Genomic DNA, 19,765 nt, shown 5'->3' with positions numbered 1-19,765 from the left:
TTGCCTATATGTAGGATTTTTTCTAAAAAAAAACTGTCGCCAGGGGCAGAGATGCAAATTAATGCTTGGAAAAGGTCCATCTTTTATCTTTCTGCAGAATTTTTTTCGACAGATTTTTTTTGGCGGAATTTATGCTAATGCACAAAAAAGATCCAAATGTATTTGCACCTACCATAGTGGACTGTTTTGTGAAAATTTGAATTAAACAAACATTTTTGTGTAAAATCCTTAAAAGCTGGTGCCATCTGCGCTGTAACAGCTTCAAAATATTTTATAACTGCTTTATCTTTGAAGGTAAATTACAAGTTGATTGTTTTTTTAAACAATTCTATGTAAAAAGATAGTCTACAAGTATCTTATAAAATAAATACCTACCCTCCATCTGCATCCCAGTCATAGCATTCAACTTTTATGGACCTGTGAAAATATGTAGCATATTCAATGGATGTCAAATATATTCAGTAGTTCAAGTATTGTTCTTTGTCAATATTTTGCAAATCTGTAATGACTTACAACTTTAAAGAATCATGCCTTTTACCACTAGTTTAACTGGCCAGGGACTATTTGATCAGAAATTTTTTAAACTTAAGAATCATTCAAGTAAAGTTTTGCTTAACTGATCATTATTACTTTTTTTTTTATAGTTTTCATGTAAAACAAACACCATAAACACAAACAAAATCTGCATCATTTAGACTCTGTTTGATATTCATACCACATCTTTTTATTTCATAACTAAATAATTTAATTTTGGATGTAACACGTCTTCTGATTGGCTGAAAGTGTTTTGTCTATCAGCTCATAGACATAATTTTGTCATGTGACCGTGACGTCACCAACGTTTTTTTTCAAAATTTACTCCTTTAAAATGGAAATTAGAATTAAATTATAAGGAATGACTGTAATATTTTTTCTGTCTATTCGAAATAACCTAAAAAATGTGGTGCACACTTTTAAATAACCCGCTACGCGGGTTATTCAGTGTGCACCACATTTTTGATGTTATTTCTTCATAGACAGAAAAAATATCACAGTCATTCCTTAAATAAAGGTTCATTTCATTATGGGAAAGAGTTGAGAGGAATATTTACAGCAGATTAAAGTTAACACTCATTCTTATAGAAAGAAACATTTATGATTTAGTATTCCCCTTTTTTTCGTGAAAAAACAGTTCTACCTCAATTGGTAACTAGAGACTTATAAAAAATTAAAACAACACTTTATAAATACTGGAGTTACCTCCATCAGGAATGCTCAAAGCTGAATATTTGAAAACCAAGGATGTATAAGAACTGAAACAGTTGAAGAGCTATATTACCAAAAAGTGCCTAAAAATAATAGCCAAATCCATCCAAGGTCAACTATTTCTGAGGGACTTATAAATGTATTACCTGTCATAATCCCCATTACAAAGTGCTCTGACTGATATAGTAAAAGGTTTCCACGTTGGATTCAGTGTCTTTTTAATAACCTCAGTTCTGTGAACGACTGTAAACCTAAAATAAAAACGTTGAAGTAATAATTTCTCATCAATTTCACTTGAAAATGAATCCATGTAGTTCTGTGGAAAAACTTTAAAAAAACTTGCAGTTACATGAACTGAAAATGTTGAAGACTTGAAGTTTGTACTACAATATTTTTCTGACATTTTTTTTCCGGATGTAATTGGCCTCATCTTATAAGCCAGATCAGCCTATCTAAGATTAAAGTATTCAATGCTATTTTTTTTATCATTATTTCTAAGTTTTAAAATAAACAGTGACTGTTGTGATCTAAGTGTCCTGTTCAAAAAAGATCTTGATAGCTGTCTTCTTACATCTGACCTTTAGCTGAAAAATCTGATCATGTTGTTTTTTACTGATTAACAGCTGTTCTTCTACTAAAAGACTACTACTATAAAACTCAGTCTTCTGTCACATTTCCTTTCAAAGTTATTCATCACAAACCTCTTCTATACCTGAATAATATGTAACTTACGAACGGTCTTCATTTGCCCTTGAAAAGGTCAGGAAAGGATCTGATTTTCCAAAGAAATCTTTCTTATCTAACTTTGAAGCTCTAAACTGGAAATTTCCTTGTTCCTACAACAAATCAACAGAAAGAATAGTTGAAATTCAAAACAATTTCCACTATTTTTTTTCCCTGCAGTAATAGAGAAGTGATACAGAAATAACTGACTTCTGTCAACCTACATTCAAAGAACTCCATGCAGTAAACATGGTACTTTTCCATACCATCTGCAACTACCCAGCAAGAGTATCATTGTCCGGATTCATTGATCCTTCAGCAACAACCCAATGTAAAGTTAAATAATTTTGCTTAACATTGTGTTACCAGATAAAACTTGTATGACAGGGAACATTACACTCCAATTGTGCTAAAACTGAAATGAAGCAGTTCTTAAATCTAAAAGTAAGAAATCTTTTTTTTTATCACCTTCTTCTCTGTCCTGATAATCTCCATCTTATAATTTATAAAAAATTCCTCTGAAGTAGTTTCAACCTAGATAAGGTATCCTAAATTTTCCACATGGAAAATGATGCCCAAAATCTTTTTTCCTTAAAGGTTCTCTAATTACATAAACACTTTTAGTTCAACTGGTCAAAAACCAGGTGAATATTGTCATCATTAAATTCTTCTGTTTTCTGTTACTTGAGATTTCACATTTTCATCTTCTTCTTGATAACCACTTTACAGAATAAAAATTAACTTGGCATCTAACAAGATCATATCCATGTGATTTTATTTTGTGGTGTTTTGTTAACAACATTCATTGGCATATTCTAATCTTTGATATGGAGTCAAGGAAGTATCGATCATTTTATGACTTCACTAACAGAACCTCTTATGAAGTAAATACTCTATTCAGCTATGAAAAAGTAGCTTTCCAAGGTTATCAATTCAAGCTCATGAAAGCCTCTTGTTTTAAATAATGATAAACAATTCTAATATACTATCACATTTAGCTTTTTTGTGTGCAAGTTAAGAAAATCTCATATTTTTACCTTACAGCTGCTCAATTCTTCTACACCAACTGAAATAATACAATAGTATTTGTGTTAACAATAGAATGTCAATAATATTTTATCTAATAATCAAATTATTTCAATTACTATATTAAATGTAGCAGGAAACTAAGTGTGATACCTTATATGAAAAAAACTGTTTTACAGATCTATAGGTAAACTGCTACAATGCAATATTCTCACCCAAACACACCTTCGTGCCTCCACTACCCAGTGGCATTTAAAATAAAGTACACTTACTTACTAGCTCATTGTATAATAAGTACTAATTATTCATGAAACTTTTGACACTGGAAGCAAACCACTATCAATCTTAATCTCTTTAAATTCTTTGTTATTTCAATTTTCTTACAAACAGCATTTATATTATTACCACATTCTCATTTACCAAGCTTTAATAAATATCAAAATTCAATCAGCAGAGTTGACTTTCACATTTATTTTAATAATACGAAAATCTCGATAAGAATAATGGTGTCGAACATCTCTTGTATTGTAAATACAACAATAATTCTGAATTATTTCTATATGCTTACCAATTATAGTCCCACTGTTTTTCTTTGGTCCCCTGAAAAATTCAAAAAGTTTTCAATCATATTAACTACCTCATTTAAAATAAAAACAATTCCATGAATGAAACCTTTCCAAGTAATTAATGTGTAAGATGTTAATGCAATGAAAAATGAAGATAAGTAGTTTCATTGCATTTCACTTGTAACAGTAATTTTCATTGGATGATCTCAAATATTTTTAGGGAGTATAATATTCCATAAATTTCCTTCGATTACTCTGGGCTATGGTAGATGATGTTTCTGTTTATCTAAACATTCATTTGACAGGTTTAATTTTAGCAACTGCATTTAAAAAGGAATGATTGAAATCTATTTTAATACTTGCCAACATCAATCTAACAATCAACAGTTGAAAATACAATGTTGTAGTTTGCCAACATCAATCTGACAATTTACTGTTGCACAAAACATGTTCCTTCACTCATTCATTATTCAATATTTTCATTTTCATTGAAAATTAAGCCTTTGAATGAAATAAAAGGGGTGAGAAAAAAAAATTTTGTGGGGGGAGGGTTTGGTCTTATAGGATGACTGGGTCTGGCAGAAATTAGAGCAAAATCTTGGTAAATTTAAAGCAGTAAAATGTGACTGATGTCTAAATTTAAATCGGTGTGTGAAAAGGGGCTTCTTTGAAATTGTCTTTTTTATGGAAGCTTATCAAACCTCACTGAATATTTTGTCAATGTGTGAGATCCTCTGGAAAAAGACTGTAAACATTAAACCTATACACTTTCAAATAAACAAGCATTCTGTGAGTATTGCCTGGCAATACATAGTCCCCTACCAGTTAAAAATTCATTGTACTGGAACAAAATGCTAACTTGATCTATAACTTGTCATGGTGTAAACTATATAACAAATATCAAGTCAATATCTTCAAGCATGATGAAAAAAAATGTGGAAAATTGATTATTTGAGTGAATTTTCTAAGTCTAAGGACCATAACTCCGCACAAAATCATCAGACAGAAACAAAATTCGAACTTGATCTGTAACTTGTCACGATAAAACAATACACCAAATATCAAATCAATATCTTCAAGCACGAAGAAAAAAAGTGTGGAAAACTGATTTGCCAGACTGACAGATGGACAGACAGACAGACAGAGAGTCCCCTTCGACCTAGTCAGAAGGGGAATAATAAACAACATCACCAGACAAATTTGTAAAAGCATCAAGGAAGCAATTTAAAGCTGAACAACGCAGACTTAAACTTTGTCAGGAAATATGTCATATTTGATATGATCAGATATGGATTGAACTACTTTATTCTAATTGACAGTTTTGCCTGCTATTATAAGGATAACTGGATGTTTGCAGTTTACTTTTAAAGTAATCTACTCTATTATAAATTGAACTGCCTTTTTTAGTAAAATCTAAATGTTATCAATTTTTATTATTGCGTCCATTTTTGTGGCTTTTCAACTAAAGGCAACAGTCAATTTTCCTGTGTAGTATATAATTAACAGATCTGCATTATTATCGCAGGATTCTCTTCTCCTTGTGGCTAATTATCTATTTCCTGCATGAAGAGATATCTCTTGTTTCACACTGAACAGAGTGTGATATCAACAAGTGACAACATAAATGCATCAATTTGTGGGCTTATATTGCAATATGAGATTGTGACATTACCACTGATTGTAGGTGTAAATGATTACTATTAAAGGTCACAAAACACTACTCTGTCTACTAGGCAACAGTTTATTTACTTCCTGTTTTTGTGATAGTGTCTGCATTATCATTTACTAGATTGTCAGGACACGGTAACTGAATTCTCATATCAGTCTGACCCTGACAGTTGATGTGTAACAACAAAATAGGCCATGCAAAGAGACATTTACAATAAGAAAAGTTTGTTGAGCATCTCATAAAATAGATATATCACAAAATATATATTTTGTGTGGCATATAATCATTTCATTTTTTTTGCAACAACCAAATCTGTATCCCTTCTGTTTAAACAAACAAAACATTTGAAAATAAACCTTACAGAAGTCTCCTGGTGTATCTGGTCCCTGAAGCAACAATCTCTCCAAGTGTACATTCCATTCTTCCTAAAAAGTCCTGCAAATATACAAATTCAATCAATATGTATGTTGGAAAAAAATAATTTAACTTCATATATTATAATAGTATGGTACTTTATGAATGTTTTCATATTTTAAATAAAAAAGAAAATGATTTTAAATCTCTGAAACAATTTTTTACAAAGTTTGGTTGATTATATAATAACTTCAGCAGACTTTTTTTCTGTGCTAAAATTTCTCTTTATTGATTTCATTTCTCAATTTCTACTGATCAATCATTAATGATAATTGTATTATTTATAGTTGCACTATTAATTTCTGGTACAAATACTTACATGTTTCGACAGGTCAGCTGATTTGGAATCAACATCATATCTGTAATGTAAATATAATCAATCATAAAACACAAAAGGGATCAAGGTCTTTACAGAAATATATGTACTGGTACATTATAGCACAGCTGAATAAATTTAAAAGCATGCTACAGATCCCTTAAATATATTTTTGAACCTGCTTATTAATTTTCCCACTGACATTACTGACAAAAGTCAATTCAATGAAACTATGGCAACCATGAGACAGGGGAAAGTCGGGAATGTCGTTAGTGCTTTATTAAAATATCTGAGATAGAGGTATATTTACCTTTCGAACATAGTGCTCTTTTGGGCTTAGTAAACAAAATGAAGTTATCTGAATAAACTTTTAAATACATCAAGCAAATAAAATGCTCCGCTGGGGCGCAGCTTGATACGACCGCAGAGGTCGAACCCTGAACAGTTGGGGCAAGTATGGACACAACATTCAAGCTTGATACAGCTCTGAATTTGGATTGTGATTAAATATTTGACACAGCATAGGTTTCTGACACAGAATGAATGTGGTCTAAGAACTTAAAAATTTTAAATTGGACATTCACCTATTATGGTCCAATATCCAAAATCTAAATACATGGTTAGATTCAGCATATCAAAGAACCCCAAGATTTCAATTTTTGATGAAATCAAACAAAGTTTAATTTTGGACCCTTTTGACCTCAATGTGGACAAAGTTGATAACGGGGCCCAAAAATCAAAAATCTAAATACATGGTTAGATTCAGCATATCAAAGAACCCCATATATTCAATTTTTGTTGAAATCAAACAAAGTTTAATTTTGGACCCCGATTTGGACCAACTTGAAAACTGGGCCCATAATCAAAAATCTAAATACATGTTTAGATTCAGCATATCAAAGAACCCTAAGAATTCAATTTTTGTTAAAATCAAACCAAGTTTAATTTTGGACCCTTTGGACCTTAATGTAGACCAATTTGAAAACTGAACCAAAAATTAAGAATCTAAATACACGGTTAGATTCGGCATATCAAAGAACCCCAATAATTCAATTTTTGATGAAATCAAACAAAGTTTAATTTTGGACCCTTTGGACCTCAATGTGGACCAATTTAAAAACGGGGCCCAAAATCCAAAAACTTAATACACGGTTAGAATCAGCATATTAAAGAACCCCAAGAATTCAAGAATAAAACCCCATTGAAATTGGTCAAGAAATAAGCAATTTATACGAAGTATCTTCTTTTGCAAAATACTGTGCAATTGAATATTTCTTGCTATTGCGCAATACTGTACAATTGACAATTTCTTGCTATTGCGCAATATTGTGCTATTGGATATTTCTTGCTATTGCACAATACTATGCAATTGAATATTTCTTGCTATTGCGCAATACTGTACAATTGACAATTTCTTGCTATTGTGCAATACTGTGCAATTGAAAATTTCTTGCTATTGCACAATACTTATTATATAATAATTTACACATCCTGTTTGGTGTGTATCTCCTACCATATCATTATTATTTGCTTTTAAATATAAAACAGAAATAACCAACTTAAAATGGAAAATTTTAAAAGAAAAAAAAAAGGAAAAAAAGAAAAAAAAAGGAAAACCCCCCCCCCCCCCCCCCCCAAATTTTTCGAACCCCCTTATGATTCATCACCCCCAAACTCAATCCCAGCCTTCCCTTTGTGGTATGGTACCTTGCAGTACAATTTCAGAGAGATCCATACACTTGAACACAAGTTATTGTCTGGAAACTAGAAAAATGCTTATTTTTGGCCCCTTTTTGGCCCCTTATTCCTAAACATTTTGGGCAATTACCCCCAAACTCAATTCCAGCTTTCCCTTTGTGATATGGAACCTTGTAGTACAATTTCAGAAAGATCCATACACTTACAAGTTATTGTCATGAAACTAGAAAAATGCATGTTTTTTGCCCCTTTTTTGGCCCCTAATTCCTAATATTTTGAGGCAATTACCCCCCAAAATCAATCCCAGCATTCCCTGTGTGATATGGAGCATTGTGGTACAATGTCAGAGAGATCCATACACTAACACACAAGTTATGTCTGGAAGTTACAAAATTGCTTATTTTTGGCCCCTTTTTGGCCCCTAATTCCTTTACGGTTGGTACCATAACCCCCAAAATCAATCCCAACCTTTCTTTTGTGGTATTGAACCTTTTGGTAAAATTTCATAGAGATCCATTCACTTAAACTAAAGTTAGAGTGCGAAAACCAATGTGTCTTCGGACGACGCTGGACGACGCCAGACGACGACGACGCCAACGTCATACCAATAAACGACCGCAAAAATGTTTTGCGGTCGTATAAAAATGAAAAAATAATAATAAAACAATAACTTTTAAACTTACATTTCAAATTTCAGTTTTTGACTTTGTTCAAAGTAGTAATGCATCACAAATTTCTTTACAAAGTCTGGATTCAAGTTATTCCAGATAATTTCAGTTCTTCCCAACTGAAAAAGAGAAACATTATGTCATGTTGCAGAAAAAAAAAACTAAATAACTTCTAGTTGCTCATTAAAAATGTGTTCAAACATAAACAAACAGATCAGTTATTAAAGTTTAAGTTTCACGGGGAAATTTACAAAATTCCACTGAAATGTATTTCACATTTAGAAGCTGACACTTTCAAGGTTGTAGGACAAACTTTGTTGTCTCATATAGTGTTCTCGGTGCAAAATTGACATTTACTTTATTTATAATTATAATATTTTTTATTTGTTAGAATCTGATACTCCCTGAGTACTAAACTTTTTTTATAAATTAAAATCAAATCTAATTCATGATTGTTCATGTTTTAGTGTTCTTGTAAAAGATTTAATCTGAAATATATGCATACTTCTCTGTATTGTTTGTTGACATTATCCATCTCAAACACCACACCAACTAAAATAAAAAAATTTAGAAATTAAAACATGTTAAATGTAAAGTGTTTTCATTGGCAGCCCAATTTTTTCAGTATACCATATATCGAACCAGTCTATATTGGCAAAAGGAAGAACTTGTGTTTAAAGTGTTTAATAACCAAATCAAATTGGTAATTGGCAAATAGACTTTTGTACACCCAATAACGTCTTTATGTGATGCATATATGTGCCATATAGTAGAAGCATATGTCAAAGGATAGAAAAACAATTATGATCCTGTCAAGAAACTGACCAAAAGAATCTATAATTTAGACCTTAAGATCAAAGGTCAAAATAATACAGGACAAAACGGCTTAAGGGAAAAAAACACTTTTTTTACAAGGTATTTCATTTAGCATCCTGGTTTGAACAGGGAAATTTGAAATACCATCTTGTTTCTAAAAGTTATAGCATCACATCCATAACATGATATATAAGAAAACCAATTCAGATAGCATCACATTCAAGAAATATAGCATCACATTACCATGATGCTAAAAGGACCTGGGGAGAACACTAAATTAGTCAATATAAAAAAATAATCAACTAACTAGTAACTTAAAAACTGACACCATAAAAAACTTAATGCTGATCACTTAACCTGGAAAACGAGGTCAAACTCAGGTGACTCCTGTCAGATGAAACATGTACAATTTACAACCATTCAATAGATAAAAAGTCGGCCACATTATTAATGAATAAATGGGTCACTGTTCGCAATTGTTTCTCCATAGGCGGTAATGGTAACATTTTCTTCTGTTGCTCAGTCCATATCGTTAACTTGGATATGTATGATGCCTCGTCTCGAAGCTGAGACATTTTCACATATGTGGTTAAATTTTCGGGGTACAAAGTGAGATTACTTTTTCCGTAAATTAGCAAACCCCGAGAATCCTTTCGTGATGCGGCTCCTCGTGATAAATAAAATGCTCCGCTGGGGCGCAGCTTGATACGACCGCAGAGGTCAAACCCTGAACAGTTGGGGCAAGTATGGACACAACATTCAAGCTTGATACAGCACTGAATTTGGATTGTAATTAAATATTTGACACAGCATAGGTTTCTGACACAGAATGAAAGTGGTCTAAGAACTTATAATTTTTTAATTTACCTATTCATACATGTGATGGACTGTGAAACTCAGATCAGGAGATTGGGAAATTTTGGTCAGGAGATTAGGACTCAGATCAGGAGGTTTTTAATCGACATAAATTTTGTCGTAAATGTAACCGTGTGCTGTAAAAATGGTCTTTTAAAGTGTGTTTTCTTTCCAATTTATTATGTTTTGTACCCTTGTACTTATAAAGTTTCTCCATCTTTATATTTTACATGTTCAATCTAACATCTTTTTTTTTCAGTATGTTCTTTAAATTTTTTACTTCATATTCTATAAAACATTTATTGCAACCAGAACATTTGTTTAACTATCTGCAAATAGCTTTTGTTTTCTTTTTTTATCTGTTTTTTTTTTTTTTATCTTTATAGCTTTTGTTTGCATACTCAGAAAATCATTCTAACTGTAAAACAAGGGTCATAGTTATTATATAAATTTCAATTTAAGCCTTGAAAGGAAGTATAGAATCCTCAAATAATTTTCAAATTATTATTTTTTTATTTGTCCTAAGACATTTAAAATCATTTATTTACCATCCTTTTATGATTATTTGTTCAATTTATATTTTATTTATATTCTTTTAAAAATTTTCATTATTAAAAGGAAAGTAACTTAAAACAGGATAAATCAAGGGAAGTAACCCAATAAATACACAGTTTTTGTTACACAACGGCAGTTAGCCTGAGGTAAAAAATCATTGATTACCAGTATGTTTGACACCCAAGCTGACAAGTGAAGCCATATAATTATGCATGTTAATTGATTTACAGGTAAAATATAACTTCAGGTAATGTGAGTTACACCAGATGCCTGAGATGATATGTTGGGCAGAAATTTTTCATTCATGAAAAATTTCATACACGGGATTATAATTTTCCTCTTCAACCGGAGGTCGGGAGGAGACTCCTGAAAACAGGATTATTGTACTCCTGTCGGGAGGTTCACATGTATGCTATTCAAACCATATCATTATTATTTGCTTTTATATATAAATCAGAAATAACCAATTTAAAATGGAAAATTTTAAAGAAAAAAAAGGAAAAAAAAATCCCCCCCCCAAATTTTTTGAACCCCCTTATGATTCATCGCCCCCACACTCAATCCCAGCTTTCCCTTTGTGGTATGGTACCTTGCAGTACAATTTTAGAGAGATCCATTCACTTGAACACAAGTTATTGTCTGGAAACTAGAAAAATTCGTAAGGGTTCCGCGGAACCCAGTGTCTCGCCTACTTTTGCTGTTATCTATGTTTTCAGTGTGATAGGGGAATGCACATAATAGATTTACAGTTAATGAAATAAAACGTTTGAAATGTATGAAAAAAGTTATGCTTGTAAAAATGAATACAGTATGGAATCAAATCTATAGATTTAAAAAAGAGTTGAAACATAAATTGATTGAATGAACAAATGATAAAGAAGATAATTTTTACATTGTTTGATGATTTATCCCTTAATTCAGACGACGACAGAATGTAGGATCGCTATGTCAACAAAAATGGGGAAAAATTATTTAAACTTTTCCTCTAGATACTATCTTTTGATTGTAAGAAGCTTCTGTCCAAGTTTGGTAAAAATCCAGGATGGTTTATGAATCTAATAAATGTTTTAAAAACTTTAACTGGAGACTGTATGTAATGTTAACTGGAAGAAAAACTAAGTCTATTTATAAGTAATATACGGAAAAACAGGAAATAAATTTTTACAAAATTTCCTTCTAGATACTAGCTTTTGATCATAAACAAGCTTCTGTCCAAGTTTGGTAAAATTCCTGGATAGTTTAAGAAAGTTATAAAAATTTTAAAAACTTTAACCACAGAGTGAATGTAATGTTAACTGGCAGAAAAACTAAGTCCATTTATAAGTAAAATACGGAAAAACAGGATTTTTTTTTTCAAAATTTACTTCTGGATACTATCTTATGATCATAAACAAGCTTCTGTCCAAGTTTGGTACAAATCCAGGATAGTTCAAGAAAGTTATTAAAATTTTAAAAACTTTAACCACAGAGTGAATGTAATGTAAACTGGCAGAAAAACTAAGTCCATTTATAAGTAAAAAATGGAAAAACTGGAATTTTTTTTTAACAAAATTTACTTCTTGATACTATCTTATGATCATAAACAAGCTTCTGTCCAAGTTTGGTACAAATCCAGGATAGTTTAAGAAAGTTATTAAAATTTTAAAAACATGAACCACAGAGTGAATGTAATGTAAACTGGCAGAAAAACTAAGTCCATTTATAAGTAAAATACGGAAAAACTGGAATTTTTTTTTTACAACAAAATTTACTTCTGGATACTATCTAATGATCATAAACAAGCTTCTGTCCAAGTTTGGTACAAATCCAGGATAGTTTAAGAAAGTTATTAAAATTTCAAAAACTTTAACCACAGAGTGAATATTTGTGGACGCCGCCGACGACGACGACGACGACGACGCCGACGGAATGTAGGATCGCTATGTCTCGCTTTTTCGACAAAAGTCGAAGGCTCGACAAAAATGCTTGTTTTTTTGTCCCTTTTTGGCCCCTAATTCCTAAACGTTTAGGGCAATTACCCCCAAACTCCAACCCAGCTTTCCCTTTGTGATATGGAACCTTGCAGTACAATTTCATAAAGATCCATACACTTACAAACAAGTTATTGTCCTGAAACTAGAAAAATGCTTGTTTTTTGCCCCTTTTTGGCCCCTAATTCCCAAAATTTGGAGGAAATTACCCCCAAAAATCAATCCCAGTATTCCCTTTGTGATATGGAACCTTGTGATACAATGTCAGAGAGATCCATACACTTACACACAAGTTATTGTCATGAAACTAGAAAAATGCTTGTTTTTTGCCCCTTTTTGGCCCCTAATTCCTAAAATTTGGAGGCAATTACCCCCAAAATCAATCCCAGCATTCCCTTTGTGATATGGAACCTTGTGGTACAATGTCAGAGAGATCCATATACTTACACACAAGTTATGTCTGGAAGTTACAAAAATGCTTATTTTTGGTCCCTTTTTGGCCCCTAATTCCTTAACTGTTAGTACCATAACCCCCAAAATCAATCCCCACCTTCCTTTTGTGGTATTGAACCTTATGGTAAAATTTCATTGAGATCCATTTACTTAAACTAAAGTTAGAGTGCGAAAACTAATGTGTATTCGGACGACGACGCCGGACGACGACGACGCCGGACGACGACGACGACGACGACGACGACGCCAACGTCATACCAATATACGACCACAAAAATTTTTTTGCGGTCGTATAAAAATCCCTTTTTTAACACAATAAGTTCTTTGAAAATTTAATACTTTGAACACATTTAATTATAATAGCTCCATAGTTTTTACACATTTATTCTATGTTCCCCTACTTTCTATATCAACACAAATGGTTAAGCTCAGTCACTTGTTTATTATAGAAACGTGTCAAATATCACTACACAGAGATTTTTTGTTTACACAAAACTTTTGAGTTCCTCATTTTGAGGCGCATTAGGGATATTGACCCAAATGAGAGATTGACCTTAACAAGAAAACCATATGATGACCACTGAACCATGAAAATATGTCAAGGTCAGGTCACTCCTTTCTGATGGACATGTGTCATTTGGTCTCTTGTGGAGAGTTGTCTCATTGGCAATCATACCACATCTTCTTTTTTATATGTACACATAACAACCATTCAAATAGACAAAATAAAGTTCACATGTTACTGATAGTAAATAAGAAATTGACCAAAGCATGAAAACTTTAAATGTTGATCAATAACCATGAAAATGAGGTCATGGTTGAGAGGATCATCTATATATGCAAATTGAAAATATATCTCGTCTTTTTGAAGCATTATACAATTATTTGTCTTTGTTGACACCAAGGGACTTCAAAATAATACACTTTACAATCTGAAACTTTTATCTAAGGGGAGACAATAAAGCACTGTTAAACATATTTCCATTCATCATGATCTAAAAACTTATTTAACATTCTTCCATGTGTTTATCTCCCCCTTACAACCCCCAGTAATTACATTTTTTTTATATCTCCCCCTTAATACCCCCTGTAATTACATTTTTTTCCTTAAAGAGGGGCGAAAGATACGAAAGTCGAAAATAAACTGACAGCACCATGGCAAAAATAGAAAAAGACTAAAAGACAAACAACAGTACACAAAACACAACATAGAAAACTAAAGAATGAGCAACACAAACCCCACCAAAAACCAAGGGTTATCTCAGGTGCTCAGATATATGTTTCAATACTGCTTATTCTTGAACATTAATATATTTTTATTCATTAATACAACATGTACTTACTTGGGTCTGATTTTGAAAATACATCTGAATCTATTAGATTTCTGAAATGACAATATAATTGTTAAGAAAAAAATCTAAAAAGTGTAAATTGTAACATATAATCTTCCTGGTATAGAAAAGCTTGTTAGTCTTCCTCATATAGAAAAGGTTGTTTGTAAGGTTTCAACTTTTAAGATTTATTTCTGTGTACATGTATTTACATTTTGAATTTTTTTTTAAACATTTTTAATATATGCTTTTGGCTTTCCAAACTTTTGGTCTCAAACTACCTGATGATATGAAAGTTATTTCAGAAACAGGACAAACATGGAAAAATTAGAGGATTGGAAAAGACTGAGTTGACAGTGCTAAATAAACATTTGGTCAACTATTAATATTTAAAAGATTACTTCCAGACAGATTCATTGTCAAGAAAATATTTAGGGAAAACTTAAATCAGAATTTATGGCAGTATAGCAGTACTGGTAATCTATCAGTAATAAAACAAGAGGGCTGAAATATCTCACCTGCTTTGTTTATCATATTTGAACTTCATACCATACACCTAATATTGTGGAAATTGAAAATTCCCCAATGAATCATAAAAATGAGGTCAAGGTCAGATGAACCCTGCCAGACAATATGTACACCATTCAATTATACCATTCATCAAATAAAGTTGACCTTTTGCTTATAGTATCAAATAACAGACCAAACCACATAAACTTAACATTGACCAATTCAATGAACTATGAAAATGAGGTCAAGGTCAGATGAAACCTGCCAGTCCAGTCAGGCATGTAGGCGGTACAATCATTCCACACACCAAATATACTTGACATATTGCTTAGAGTATCTGAGAATCAGACCAAATCAATAAAAACTTAACATTGACCAGTGAACCATGGAAATGAGGTCAAGGTCAGATGAAAGCTGCCAGTCGGACATGTACACCTGGTAATCAATTCTGTGATTATTGTCATTACACCATGTAAGTTTAATTGGTGGCCTTTAGAATTTATTAATCTAACTTTTAAACTTGTCTTTTTACGCATTTTTTAATTCATTTGTTTATGTCAAATCAGAGATGTTGATTTCGAAATGTTTATTTTGATGCACAAATAAAAAGATGCATTCTCTAAACCTTTTTCTATAATGAGCTTGGCGTACATTTTTTTAACATTTGTGAGTATTAATGCAGTTAATCCTTACCGACAAGAAATCGACAACTCGACTAGAGTAGCAGGAGCTACACCTGTTCCTGGTTGAAACGTATTCTCTGCCATATTATTTTTGTTTACAATTTCACTTTTCAAATTCTCTAGACTTTACTGAAAGTTGATAGTACAAGTCAATTTATACCGAAAGATTTCGAAATGCAACATGGGAAATCCATCCGGGCCTTGCGTCATCAACACGCATGTCAAAGGGTGTCAGAGCCGCTAGGAAGAAGCACATGGCCGCTGAATGAGGTCAAATTCCTTTCATTTTCTTCAATTTTAGTGCTCTGTTTACGGAATTTTTTCTTTTGGCATATAAAAACTAATGAAGTAATCATTTAACTTTGGAAATAAGGTAGCAACTATGGGAATTAAATCTCTGCAAGATTATATTGAGACGCACTGCTCTAGTGCCTGTGTGTCAGTTGATTTGCTGAAAATATCTAGGGGTTTTGTACCAAAAAGGCGTGGCAGGTATCCAGGTTCATCCAGATTCTGCCTTGTTGTAGATGCAGAGAGCTGTTTAGATCGACTTTATGGAGGCTACTTTTCAGACTGGGTATGTGGGGGTCAATGGAATAGGATGACATCTTATTTAAACAGCCTAATCCAGGCTTGTCAAGCAGCTAACATGGAACTGGTAGTTTTCTTCAATGGATCCTTGGAGAGTCAAAAAATGAATGATTGGTTTGCAAGTCAGAGTATGGAAAAGAAGAAGGTACAGTCCATCTTGCGACATGTTAACAACAAAGGAACACCACCTCCCAAAATTTGGTGGATCCCACCAGTGTTCCTACATGGTGCGCTTAGAATGGCATTGCGACAGCTAGGTGTTACTGTTGCATGTTCCATGGATGACCATGAGCAAGAGGTTATTGGTTATTGCAGAGAACATGGGCTTCAAGGAATCCTTGCACAGGATGCAGTATACACAATATTTGATCCACCACGCTATTTTTCATCACACAACCTGAAACTGACCTATAAAGGTTCTTTAGAAACCAAAGAATACATCATGGATGAAATTGCAAAAAATCTTAACCTGAACCCCAACAGATTCTGCATATTTGCAGCATTATTGGGTAAGTTTAGGGGTATGACCACTAATCTGAAACTTACACAAGAAGCCATTTTGAAAATTATACACATACAAAATTTGTACACTGAAAATAAATATTGATGGGAGCTAGATCAAGCTACAGTATAATAAATGCATAATGATAATTTTATTTGCAAAGTAAAACTGTAACCCCATATAGGTCAAGCAAAAAAAACATAAAATATAACACAATATTAATGCAACAGTCAAGAGTTGCAAGTTAATATAAAACTGAAACATAGTTATATTAATTTAAGTTTTGATGAACATGGACCGTATATTCGCAACAAAAGATCGCTTTATAAAGGTATCAACTAGTACTGCTGAGTGCTGTCAAAAGTTTAGATTCAGTATGTAAAAGTTGTTTTAGCTGGAATAGTGGTTAAGAATTGAAGTGATTTTTTAAAATAACTGATCTCTTAATGTTGAGTTTACATTTTGTAGTTTACAATCTAGAAAAAAATATATTAAACATCAAGTTTATTACAAAATTTATATAACCTTTGGTCTCTATATACAGATGGGAGACGAAGGGAATGGGAAGAAGCCTTTAATTTTAGGCGAATACAATAGGTCAAAGATAACTGTTGCAAAAAATGAAAATATAAAAATGGTTTCCAGATGTTAGCTTGATTGGAAGAAAATAATATAGGAAAGGGATGGACACCTATTGATTTTTGGGTGAAAGGTCAAGGTCTCTGTTACTAAAAATAGAAAAAAGAAGTTTGGTTGAAGTTCAGTGATTTATATATATATTTTTTTCATTCTTTAGAAGTAGTCTGATGTTATAGTTCAGGTAAAGTCATTCATTCTGTAATAATTTTATAACAATATTGTTCACTCTAAAAAAAATTAAGAACCAGTTACTGTGTAACAGTCGATTCCGTCCGGTTTTCTAAACTTTGAACAAGCTATATTGATGCAAAATGAAATGAGCTTGACATTATTTTTGGCAGAGATAGAACTGTAATTGAACATATATTTATGATTTTTTTTGTTATATTTGTGTACTTCATGTACATGTTTATCAGTTATCAGACTATTGTACACGTATTAAAGTGGGTATTAACAGTTAGAACTATATGTTCCATTATTTCCAGGAAATCACATCCTACCAGATGCAGACTTGTATGACTTCTACAGAAATTTACTAAACAGCACACAGCCAGATGGTGGACAACCTATTAAGGTATATTTTCAGTGATGTGTTCATATTATGAATTAGTCCAAAACATTGTTTTGACTCTACCTATTATTTCATTTATTTAGAGGATGGTATGATGTTCGCAAGACTGACTTGTCTGTGGTTGGTGCTTACATTTAAAGATAATAGCTAATCAGTCAAGTTATGTTCAGATGATAATAACAATATCCAGAAGAACAAATTTTATTGACATTTTTCATTTGGCCTGTGTACACTTAATTAAAGGAACGATAATGCAATCTTGGGTCATTCAAGCTGGTGTCAGGGTGCAATTCCGGCTTGCAGCTTTCAATGCATTCAAGCACAATTCATTATTTAAATGGAATAATGTTGTCTTTTTCCATAAATATTGTTTTGCACATTTACATATAATTTTATTGTTTACAAATATTTCTATTTAAATTTTAATGATTATTTTTTGAATTTTGAATTTAAAACTTTTACCAAATAAATTGTTCAGCAATAACTAGTGCACATTACAGTATTCATAGAATAATGGAAAAATTAAGTCAGACAGATAATCAGAGTTTGCAAAGGTGTTTGGTGTGAATATTTGGTCCAGGTGACAGTTAAATTTCTGAAAAAAAAATCACTATCAACATAAAAAAGACAAATTTTTCGGATCATTTTGAAATTATTGGTGTTTTACTTGTTTTGACTATCACACTGGTGCAGTCAGTAATCACCACAGGCTATTTAATTGGAATGCTCCTCCCTTTTATTTTTTTGAAAATATTTCTTAATCAGTATAATTTTCATTGAATAAGTTTGAATTTTTATTCAGATTTTCCTATGGAATTCCAGGTATTTATTTGGGGTTACAGTTGTTTCTTATGACTTATGAACTGTTAAGCAAATGTGTTTCAAATTTAAATATCATGTTATTACTGATGACAAAATGAGGTCAAGTTCGATATTGAGGATTTTCCGTTTTCCTGTTCTGTCATTGATTGGTTCGAAAATGACACTTTTCAACTTTAATATATTGTTACTATTAAAGTCAAGTTTGATTGATGATTTTAACTATTGCCATTCGGGAGTTGCGACCCCACATTGCCTTAAAAATTACACATGTAAATGTAATAAAAATTAGTCGCGTCATTCTGACAGCCTCTTGTTTTGTCATAAAATTAAGATACATACATATATAATCTATGAGTACTGTATCGCAAAATGTATGAAATTTTAAAATATTTTTTAAAAGTTAAAATATAAACTCCACCGTTAAATGTTATCTGTGGTGATCCCTGGGCCATCATGTTCACAAACTCTCGAGTTGTCAGTAGTTGTATTCTTCAAACTTTTGTCTTGCAGTTTACTCCAGAGAATTGTATTGAAGCAGCTGTAAAATTTGTTCGTAATTTAGCATCAGTAGATAATTTGGATACTGTTGGAGAACAGATTTTCAGGTATTTGACTTGTCTCTGATTTATTCCTTTTTCCAATGTTTTTTTTTTTGAGTTGTGTTTAATTTTATCAGCATTAAAAAGAAAGCATTCTAGTCTTAGGTTTAACCAAAATCAATCTGATAATGTTCACAGTATTAATTCTGAAAATAATCATTGTTTAAACTTTTAAGAATTACCCTGTCATATATATATGTATATGTAATATCTAAACAAATTTCCTATTCATTTGAAAAATTTACTGCAACAAATGAAATGAAAATGTGTTAGAAATTTGTGATGTACTGACTGATTTGCATTTCTGAAGAAAATGAATTTGCTTTTGCAGGAAGAAGACAGAATTAATTGCTAAATTCAAACAGTGTGTTCAATATTACCTGAATGGTACCCAGGATGGCTTTCTCAAATACAGACCACCACAAAACAGTAAGTTCTGTTGTTTATATGCAACAAAGTTGTAGAAGTGTATTGTAGTATATTTGTTTGTGGTTTCTTTGCATAGATGTTACAATTTCTTTCAGTTAAAACAAGGATTTTAAG

General features: G+C 31.9%; 2 protein-coding genes across 3 annotated transcripts in view; one reads left to right on the top strand and one right to left on the bottom strand.

Moving 5' to 3' along the window:
• Nucleotides 1-15,612, bottom strand: part of LOC127721760 (copine-8-like) — a 28,895-nt gene extending 13,283 nt beyond the window's left edge. The window contains exons 1-11 of the mRNA XM_052228560.1: nucleotides 15,509-15,612; nucleotides 14,318-14,358; nucleotides 8,831-8,877; nucleotides 8,341-8,444; nucleotides 5,963-6,002; nucleotides 5,591-5,664; nucleotides 3,563-3,594; nucleotides 3,006-3,034; nucleotides 1,978-2,081; nucleotides 1,392-1,496; nucleotides 376-417 (exon numbers count right to left, since the gene is read on the bottom strand). Coding sequence (XP_052084520.1) covers nucleotides 376-417; nucleotides 1,392-1,496; nucleotides 1,978-2,081; nucleotides 3,006-3,034; nucleotides 3,563-3,594; nucleotides 5,591-5,664; nucleotides 5,963-6,002; nucleotides 8,341-8,444; nucleotides 8,831-8,877; nucleotides 14,318-14,358; nucleotides 15,509-15,582 — 692 coding nt within the window. The 5' untranslated portion in view covers nucleotides 15,583-15,612. The remainder of the gene's footprint in view (nucleotides 1-375; nucleotides 418-1,391; nucleotides 1,497-1,977; nucleotides 2,082-3,005; nucleotides 3,035-3,562; nucleotides 3,595-5,590; nucleotides 5,665-5,962; nucleotides 6,003-8,340; nucleotides 8,445-8,830; nucleotides 8,878-14,317; nucleotides 14,359-15,508) is intronic.
• An 85-nt stretch (nucleotides 15,613-15,697) lies between these two features.
• Nucleotides 15,698-19,765, top strand: part of LOC127721627 (constitutive coactivator of PPAR-gamma-like protein 1) — a 34,486-nt gene continuing 30,418 nt past the window's right edge. For both annotated transcript variants that reach the window (XM_052228411.1, XM_052228403.1), the window contains exons 1-4: nucleotides 15,698-16,598; nucleotides 17,716-17,804; nucleotides 19,134-19,228; nucleotides 19,554-19,651. In XM_052228411.1, coding sequence (XP_052084371.1) covers nucleotides 15,881-16,598; nucleotides 17,716-17,804; nucleotides 19,134-19,228; nucleotides 19,554-19,651 — 1,000 coding nt within the window. In that variant the 5' untranslated portion in view covers nucleotides 15,698-15,880. The remainder of the gene's footprint in view (nucleotides 16,599-17,715; nucleotides 17,805-19,133; nucleotides 19,229-19,553; nucleotides 19,652-19,765) is intronic.

This window comes from Mytilus californianus, unplaced genomic scaffold (assembly GCF_021869535.1).
Source record: "Mytilus californianus isolate M0D057914Y unplaced genomic scaffold, xbMytCali1.0.p SCAF_1, whole genome shotgun sequence".
Classification (NCBI taxonomy): Eukaryota; Metazoa; Mollusca; class Bivalvia; order Mytilida; family Mytilidae; genus Mytilus; species Mytilus californianus.
This window is presented reverse-complemented; position numbering and strand designations above follow the sequence as displayed.